The 10,054-nt window shown below is 40.9% G+C and overlaps 1 protein-coding gene across 1 annotated transcript; it reads right to left on the bottom strand.

The window, feature by feature from the left end:
• Positions 1-4,207: 4,207 nt before the first annotated feature.
• gpr135 (G protein-coupled receptor 135) lies at positions 4,208-8,760 on the bottom strand. Its single transcript, XM_028438444.1, has 2 exons — positions 7,970-8,760; positions 4,208-5,897 (listed from the first exon to the last, which is right to left on the bottom strand). Exons 1-2 carry the CDS (start codon positions 8,062-8,064, stop codon positions 4,565-4,567), a joined length of 1,428 nt encoding a protein of 475 aa, XP_028294245.1. The 5' UTR covers positions 8,065-8,760; the 3' UTR covers positions 4,208-4,564.
• Positions 8,761-10,054: the final 1,294 nt, after the last annotated feature.

Below are 10,054 nucleotides of genomic sequence, written 5' to 3'. Positions count from 1 at the left end.
CCGATGCCTGCCTGGGTGATATGTATGGCTGGTTCTCTCTCGGCAGCGGAGATCGAGCGCGCGGTCATGGCAGGTGGACAAGCTGCCCTTCACAGTACACTCCCAACACAACAGTGCAACACAGTTATTAAAATGTATTTTAATGCTGTATTTTGTCGATGTGTGTTAATTTGATGTGACAAACTAAGATCTCCTGGTTTACATGTGGTTACGGTAGCTGAATAGATACCACAAAGTCTTGGGATCGAACCCACCATGGGCCACCTTTCTAATTTCGTCTTTTTTGGGTTGTCTAGAAAGTTGTAAAAACCTTATGCATTCAAGCGCAGTGCCTTATCTATTCAGCTACCATAACCACATGTGACCCAGGAGATCTCAACATGTCACATCAAACTACAGCATTAAAATACATTTTAATGACTTGTAGTTTGGCTGATGGAGTAGAGAGACGTAGCAGGACCGAGAACCCGGGGTAAAAGCTTCTCACACACAGTAAAAAGTAAATAACTTGTTTTCAATGACGGGTAGTGTGTGACTGTAAGATAAAGATGCTCAAAACTCTGAAAAAGGACAGAAATATGCCGGAATTAAGAGAGAAAACACTCCACACCGATGGTGCTAACCACGCTGTGAAAGAAGCTACAGCTAGCGCCCCCACCAACAATGTGCCCGAGGCAGAAAGAGCAGGAGCAAGTAACTACGATGGAGATGTGATTTGAGTTATCAAAGAACTGAAACTCAACCTACTGTAAAAAGAGATAACGACAACCTAGCAAATGAAAATTAACAACATGTGACTGGAAAAAACCGCCAAACTTGACGGATTGACAGCTGAGCTCCAAAAACAAACTGAAAGGCTTGAAGAGGCTGAGACCCGTATCGAGCACGTAGAGCGGTGGGCAGCGGAGGCAACGGAGATGCTGCGCACCTACCTATCTGGAGCAACAAAAAGGGCTGCAGCAGAAAGTCTCTGACCTGGAGTCACGGTCCCGATGTAACAACATGAGGATCTTTGGCGTCCCAGAAGGAAAAGAAGGAAACTGGATAAACTTTTGAGAACGGAGCTGTCACTAGCGGAGGACCTGGACCTGAAAATGCAGCTAGCACATCGCTCCTTGGCCCCTAAGCCCCGCGCTGACGCAGCACTTAGGCCAATTATCATGAACGTCCAAGAGTCCATGGTAAAGGAAATGATATTCAGAATCGCTTGGAAGAAAGGAAAAATTCAGATAGATGACAAGATCATCTACTTCGACCATGACTATGCCACGGATATATGAAAGAAATGCAAAGAATACGTCAGGATCAAGAAAGCTCTGAAAGAGAGAGGAATTCGCTTCCGAACACCATTCACAAACATTCGTATCCATTGGGATAGCGGAGTCGGAACATATGGCAGTGCACGGAAGGCGCAGCTAGAGATGGAGAGGAGGGGATTCATCATGGAAGCCTGTGCAGCAGAAGCCGGGAGTCGTAGGGACGGAGAAACTGCTTAAGGAGCTGCTGGGCTGGCAGCAGGACGTGACACGACAACCGGACGGAGCGGCTGCAGGATTGAGGGCGAGAGAGAGGCTCCGGGACTATCAACATCGATGAAACAGAGAAGTGAAATCAATCTGCAAGTAATATCGACAGTGATAACGGACTGTTTACAGAAACATGGAGTATTACAGAAGCAGTACTTTGAAACTTGTCTCAAATTAAAAGTTTGAATTTAAATTACTTTCTAAATTATTATATGCAATTAATTGGCAAACGAAAGTAAATTGTAATAGTTTAATATAACTGTAACTCCAAACATATGGGGGGGGATTGAAAACTAAAACATAAACATAGTAGATGCTAAATAATTTATTTTGGGACTATATGGGGTTAACAGGCATGATTAAATGGTAAATGGACTTGATTCATATAGCACTTTAAGCACGGAAGCAGTCTCAAAGCACTTTACATATCAGCTCATTCACCCAATCACTCTCTCATTCACACACCAGTGGGACAGGACTGCCATGCAAGGCGCTAGTCAACTCTACCACTGTCAACTCTACCACTGTCAACTCTACCACTGTCAACTCTACCACTGTCAACTCTACCAATGTCTACTCTACTACTGTCAACTCTACCACTGTCTACTCTACCACTGTCAACTCTACTACTGTCTACTCTACCACTGTCAACTCTACTACTGTCTACTCTACTACTGTCTACTCTACCACTGTCTACTCTACCACTGTCTACTCTACCACTGTCAACTCTACCACTGTCAACTCTACCAATGTCTACTCTACTACTGTCAACTCTACCACTGTCAACTCTACCACTGTCTGCTCTACCACTGTCTACTCTACTACTGTCAACTCTACTACTGTCTGCTCTACCACTGTCTACTCTACTACTGTCAACTCTACTACTGTCAACTCTACTACTGTCAACTCTACCACTGTCTACTCTACCACTGTCAACTCTACCACTGTCAACTCTACCAATGTCTACTCTACTACTGTCAACTCTACCACTGTCAACTCTACCACTGTCTGCTCTACCACTGTCTACTCTACTACTGTCAACTCTACTACTGTCTGCTCTACCACTGTCTACTCTACTACTGTCAACTCTACTACTGTCAACTCTACTACTGTCTACTCTACCACTGTCAACTCTACCACTGTCTACTCTACCACTGTCAACTCTACCACTGTCTACTCTACCACTGTCAACTCTACCACTGTCAACTCTACTACTGTCAACTCTACTACTGTCTACTCTACCACTGTCAACTCTACCACTGTCTACTCTACCACTGTCAACTCTACCACTGTCTACTCTACCACTGTCAACTCTACCAATGTCTACTCTACTACTGTCAACTCTACCACTGTCAACTCTACCACTGTCTGCTCTACCACTGTCTACTCTACTACTGTCAACTCTACTACTGTCAACTCTACTACTGTCTACTCTACCACTGTCAACTCTACTACTGTCAACTCTACTACTGTCAACTCTACTACTGTCTACTCTACCACTGTCAACTCTACCACTGTCTACTCTACCACTGTCAACTCTACCAATGTCTACTCTACTACTGTCAACTCTACCACTGTCAACTCTACCACTGTCAACTCTACTACTGTCTACTCTACCACTGTCAACTCTACCAATGTCAACTCTACTACTGTCTACTCTACTACTGTCAACTCTACCACTGTCTGCTCTACCACTGTCTACTCTACTACTGTCAACTCTACTACTGTCAACTCTACTACTGTCTACTCTACCACTGTCAACTCTACCACTGTCTACTCTACTACTGTCAACTCTACTACTGTCAACTCGACCATGTTGACAGTTGAAAGGTACTAGTTACTTTTGAGTGTGTGAGTTACTTCTCACTATAAAAAAACTCAATCTGTTTTTCTATCTGGCATTAAAGGCACATTGCTGTTTCCTTTCCAGGCTGTGAATCGACTTACTGACCACTCTTGCTTACTAATCTTTGCCAAAGTTCTCCTGCAAGGACAACAAATGAACACTTATACACATTTTACAATCAATACTATTGGCAAGGGATCCTCATTTTGAATCGATAACGATAACTAAACCTTAAATTGATTAATGCTAACAGTTAATTAGGTAGTTATGTCAGTCAACTCAGGGAGTGCCGACAAGTGCAACACTTATGTAACACAAGATAAATAAATAACTACAAAGATAAATACATAAAGGAATAAATGTGTAATTAAAATTATATATGAATAAATATGTATTTGTTTCTGCATTTATTTATTAATTTGTAATTACGTCGTACACACCCGGCTCACAGATAACAGTAATCAATCATTAATTAGCATCGGTGATCAATTATAAAACATTTTTTCAAACAAGCATCCCTAGTTTTGGCCTTTTCAATTCTTTACAGGCACACAAACTACTCGTGTAACACATTTGATCACAGAAACATTTTATTAACACTTACACACAGTGTAAGAAAAAAATGTTAACATCAAAACCAAAGATGGGAAACTTATCACAGCAGAACCGCAGAAATGTGATTGATCTTATCTGATGGTCACATGATCAACATTCATGTCAGCATTTAGAGAAATGACCAATCAGAGCATAAACACAGAAAACAACAATGGGTTTTTTTAAATGTATTTTTCTCTAATTATGTATGTATTTTTTAGTCATTTGAGTATTTTTGTGGTTAGCTTGTTTTTTTGACATCATTTTTGTGGGTTGTGGAGTCATTTTGTGTGTTTCCTTTGGAGATGGCACACACCTAAAGCAAAGGCCTGCAGTTGCCCATGCCTGATCTGATCAGAGTTCACACCAACGGATCCTAGAGCGGTTAAAACGCTTTAGGAGTCGTTTGCTCTGATAGTCCTTCTCATTTGGGCAGTGTCAACACAAATTAAGTCTAGAGCGGATCTAACAGGTGAATTCTAGGCACGTTTCCAAAAGAAGTCCATTGTTGAATGTTGTGAAAGAACAAACTGAGAAGAACTTTCTGAGCTCTCTTAAAGTGTACCTGTACTGGAAATGTATATAACAAAAAAAAAGGTCACAGGCTGGTATCAACTGTTTTCACTCTCACAGAGCTGTGTGAGTCGGGCTGTGTCGCAGTGTCTCGTTGTGCCTCCCTGCAGAAGAACACAGCCGGGTTCTTACACGCCCACATCGCTACTTCTCCTCCCATCACTTTTCCAGGACTGGAGCTGGCTAAGCGGCTGTTGTTGTTAACCCCGACACGGTTCACGTAGCGGTCTCTGATCCTCTCTGCCTGATTCAAGCACACGTCCCGATTGTGAGTCTGACTGGAGAAGTATGCAGAGATATTGCGGGTCCGATAGCCGTCCTCTCTGCTACGCCCTAATAACATGGATATGTTGGGGTTCCTCATGGCGTATATTAGAGGGTTGATGGCTCCGTTGGCCCAGGCCAACCAGATGGCCACCATGTCCATCGCGGGGTTAAAAGTGTAGTTTCCTATGGCTGTAACCAGCCCCATTAAACAGTACGGCCCCCAGCAGAATATGATGAAAACGATCATAATTAGGACTGTGGTGGCAGTCCGCATCTCACTGTAGAACCTCAGTAAGTAAGCATAGGTGGTCACGGGCCTGACACGTATTTCAGACAGACGCACAGTCTTACATATGTTGTAATGACAAAAGCACATGAGAGCAAAGGGCAGTAAGTAGCAAACAACAATCAGACAGATGCTGTAGGTGGTCCCAGTGCGAGACGACGCTGAGTGGAACACATACATACAGTGGTAGAAACCCTGCTTATGGACTTTAGGAGGAGACCTGGACAACAGGTACCACGGCAAAGAGAAAAGCACCGCGCTCAACCACACCGCCACCAACAGCTGAGCGGCTTTCTGACGTCCTATTTTAGCCTGTGGTCGTCTGACGATGGAATAATACCTGTCGAAGGAAATCAGAGTCATAGTCAAGGTGGAAATAATCCCAGAGCAGGTGTTGAAAAAGCCATTAGCGACACAGAAAGCTTCTCCAAACATCCACGTCCCGTCCTTACTGAATAGCATGACGAAGGAGAACGGCAGACACAGGAGAGCGGTGAGCACGTCCGACAGCGACAGCGACATGATGAAGGCGTTGGTCACTGTGCGCAGCTGTCGGTGCTTGATGATCACAATGACCACGGCAGAGTTTCCCAGACTGGACAGGAGGAAGATGGAGAGGAGGACGAGGGCCTGAGCGGCCACCGAGAGTCCATGCACCACCGTCTGACCGTCTGTGGCGTTCAGCATGGAGGGCGTCGCCGCCTGCTGGAGGGGGTGGAGCTCCCTGAGGATTGACAGGTTTCCTGTCACCTGTACTGTTGCCTCGGCAGTGGCTGTCACCAGGCTGGTTACTATGGAAACAACCCTAAAGAACAAGAAACAGAGAGAGAGGATTGAACCAATCGGTATTTAGCTTTGCCTGACCAAAATCATTATCTGCTATATGTGCGCAGCAGCCTCTGTTTGGCTGCTGTAAGTGACACTGTGTTGTTGCTGCTGCTGAGGTGTGTGCACATAGAGAGAGAGAAGCGTTGCAGTAATATGCTTTTTACAGGGCATGTTATATTACTGTGATGTTGCTGTTGGGCTAACGTTAGCTTGTTAGCTCCTATGAGGGAGGGACTTTGGGAAGTTTGGAGGCAGGGCAAGAGAGCAGCGGGGGGGGAGGGGGGGGGGGGATCTGAAAGTTGCAGACTGCACCTTTAAAAAGAATTATTACACCCCTACAGTTATTAAATATTTTATTTCGTGGTGGGACTCAATAAAAAAATTGCTATATGATTGAATAAATGAAAACAATAATCGAGCTTAAACAACTAAATAGTGTTTATTATTTCCACCACTGAGTGCTAACGTAATGTGCAATATGAATAAATAATATTATGATTGCATTGTTCACAAAGCACAAACTTAAATTTAAGTAAGCTATATTCATGGTTGTAAACGTTCTAAAACAATAAAAAACAACACTTAGTCCAGAACATGCCAGAGAAGTGGAAACTGAACAGTGCAAAATAATTACAATGCCTGTGTCATTAAAACAAACAGAGCAACTGATAAAGCTGATGAATTTAGTTTGAAATAGTCTTTATCTCTGTATCTGGGTGCAGGTTCAACATATATTAAGGAAAAAATATATATTCAGATTCTACAAGTATGTGATTGAATAGTACCAGTTAATAAATTCGTTATTTTCCTTCTCCAGAAACAAAAGTTGAATCATTCACATGTGGAAACAATCCATGAGTCATAGTTCAAAAATCAATAACCATCACATGTTCATTCACAGTGAAACACATGAACGTGCACAACACGAAAGGTAGACTAGAGTTAACCTATGAACACACGTGCACACATTATGATAATAAATATATATATATATAGAGAGAGAGAGTGTGTGTAGGGGTGTGAAAAAAATAAATTTCACGATATGTCGCGATTTTTAGGTGCTGATTTTAAATCATTTTTTTTTTTTAAATTGATTTGAAAAAAAATAATAATATTTTTATTTTTTTTCTGATATTTAATCAATATTTTTTTAATTGTATTTTTCACATTTTCGTGGACGTGTGTTTTCTACTGCTGGCGACAGTGTCACTTGTCAGCGGAGCAGCCTAACTACTAGACATATTGACCAGCTCCTGTTCCTACATAAAAATCCTAAATTGTGCCACTTCCACACCTCCACTCCGGTAGATGGCGCCGTAGAGCCACTTTTCTGTGCACTGTAGCACCATTTCTGTAGTAGAGGCAGTCACAGTGGCAGAAGCGGACTCACTCAAATCCCAAACAACAATGGCCGTGGCTACGGGTACATTAACCGTATCCATAGACTGCCACTCTATGGATAAACAGCGCCCCTCATTGGCCAGTTTAGGTCACGTGATATGTACATCACGTGACGTAAAGTTTTGTCATTTGTTTTTCAGGTCATGTTTATTTTTAGCTACCCCGCTAACCCTTTTACTTTCGCCCTAACCCTAAAATGTTTATTTTTGTCGGAAAGGTGGAATTTGCCGTGTTAAATGTTAAAATGAAAAAAAAAATTGTCAAATGTGGGATTGGAACCCATGTTAGTGGTGAGTGCAGCGCCTCAGTCCCGAGGGCTATGGCTACATTTAACGTACCTTAAGACACTTTCAACAAAATAACAATGCCTTCACTGTACAAAGCTTCCATCTTAAAGGGAGTAAAAATGAGCTCGATAAGGACAACACCGTCTGCAAGATTTGCCTCGCTCCAGTGAAATATCATGGGAACACGACTAACTTACGAGCTCACCGAGCATGACATCATGCCGAGGTGTTAGCAGAGAAACAGCCTCTACGTTTAATTTTGATATTAACAGGGTAGAATAGTGCATTACATCATGATATTGTGATGATATCGTAACGTATCGTGATACGTATCGTATTAACTCATCTCTATGTGTGTTACCTTGGCACTGAGGTGATGAAGCTGTGTTCTGAGGGCTCTGGTGTTGTACTGGGAACACTGGGGCCCTGCTGGGCTGAGCTCACTGGTGAATCCATTGATTCCAAACACACGCAGAGCTCATGCTTTCTTTCTTTGCTCTCGTGGACAGTTCTCCTGCTAGCTTGTTTAGCTCGTTGTTGTTATCAGGAGCAGCTCTACTTATACAATACAATGTCTTCATGCTCTGCAGTTCTCAGTGATGATGATGATGATGATGCAGTACAAACAGCTGTCCTCCTTACATCACGTGCTCTGCTGGATTCATCAATGCACATCTTTGTGAATGACAGTGACATTTAACAGGTTAATTAGTTACTCTGTTAATTACTCTTAATTACTCTGTTAATTACTCTTAATTACTCTGTTAGTTAGTCTGTTAATTACTCTTTTAGTTAGTCTGTTAGTTAGTTAGTCTGTTAGTTAGTTAGTCTGTCTGTTATTTAGTCTGTATTTTAGTCTGTATTTTAGTCTGTTATTTAGTCTGTTATTTCGTCTGTTATTTCGTCTGCTGTGCTGCTGTGTGATGGTGGAGGCTGTGATGTGATGAGGCCTCAGCTCTCCATCCTCCGTCTGTGCGGCGGCTCACCGCGGCTGGATCAGCCGGTTGATCACAGGCTCCAGCAGGCTGCTTCTCCCTGTTCTCCTCCCTGTTCTCTGGATCCCTTGGTGAGGACAGCTCGGTCTGTCCGTGTCTGTAGAACAGCCGGAGATGCTCCTTTGTGTGGCGGTCTCAGGTCTGTCCCTCCTTCTGCCTGTAGGGGGCGCAACATCATAGACAAATCACCTCCACCCGTTATTTATTTAATTCATTTGAGAAGCATATCAATAAAACAAAGATTACAGAAGGAAAATAATACAAAGTTGTCGCTCAACAGCAGTAGGTCGTAGTTCAATGAACTTATTAGGAATCCTACCCCTCTTTCTTTATTTTAGTGCCGTTTTTACACAATTCATATCCACAAAACACAAAAACAAAAACAAAAACTGAGAAGCATAGCACATAAATATAATATTGTTTGTGGTCTTACAAAATGAAACATATAAAAAGAAACTGGAGAACTAGAGTATGATGTATTTGTGTTTATAGTTGTACAAACCAGGATACAAAGGCAAAAGGAACAAGGTATGTTATCATTAAGGGTTGTGCACTTCAGGTTAAAAAGCATATGTTTGCACGAATAATTAAACACTTTATTCTTCTGAGTGTTTCCTTCTCTCGAAACAAAACATTTTTTGAGTATTTACTGGAAGCTGATTTTGTTTCACTTTAAAAATAAATAGTTTTGTGCGGAATTTTACTAGTTCCCAAAATTTTAGTATATTTTTGAATGGAGAAACAGTGCAGTACTTTGGTGTTACTTTTATACGTGTTCCCCCACACCTCAACACAGTACGTTAAATGGGGTAAAATAAGGCTACAGTAGAGAGTTTATATTTATTTATATATATACTAAATTTTCCAATCTTGCTTTGTAATTGACTAATCTTTAGGAAATTGACTTGACCTATGTCTTAAAATAATTTATGCGTATGCAAAAATATATTAACATAATTTAATGCATTTTTAGAGTTACAACTTGTGTGAAAGAACAAGTGACAACCACACAAATAATGGGAGAAAAAAAAACGAATTCCAAAATACCTCGGAGGTCTCCCAAAAAACTAAATTCATATTATTTAGAAAATTTTAAGATTAAGTTTAGATTCAATAAATTAATTAGTTAAAAAAAATCAACATATTTAAAAAATGTGAAAAACCTGGCTTCGTTATTAAATATCTACATATGTGAATTTTTCTTTTTTCTAAAATAAAATTGAGCTACACAAACAAATATTTACTTTTATCCCTCGTTTTCAAACCAAACCTAATCTGACAAAACTCAAGAGATGTGAAACTAGAATACCGTACATAGTAACAGATGAAAACAGTTAAGTTATAATATTATTATTATTATTATTAATAATAATAATAATAATAATAATAATAATAATAATAATTATTATTATTATTATTATTATTATTATTATTATTATTATTATTATAAT

Source organism: Gouania willdenowi, chromosome 22, assembly GCF_900634775.1.
Source record: "Gouania willdenowi chromosome 22, fGouWil2.1, whole genome shotgun sequence".
NCBI lineage: Eukaryota > Metazoa > Chordata > Actinopteri > Blenniiformes > Gobiesocidae > Gouania > Gouania willdenowi.
Note: the sequence above shows the minus strand (reverse complement) of the source record. Positions and strands in the feature narration are given on the sequence as shown.

Coding starts and splice junctions, on each gene's coding strand:
- gpr135 (XM_028438444.1), bottom strand. CDS start 8,064: ATGGATTCACCAGTGAGCTCAGCCCAGCAGGGCCCCAGTGTTCCCAGT. Junction 5,898..7,969: donor TTCATCACCTCAGTGCCAAG/GTAACACACATA, acceptor CTTGTTCTTTAG/GGTTGTTTCCATAGTAACCA.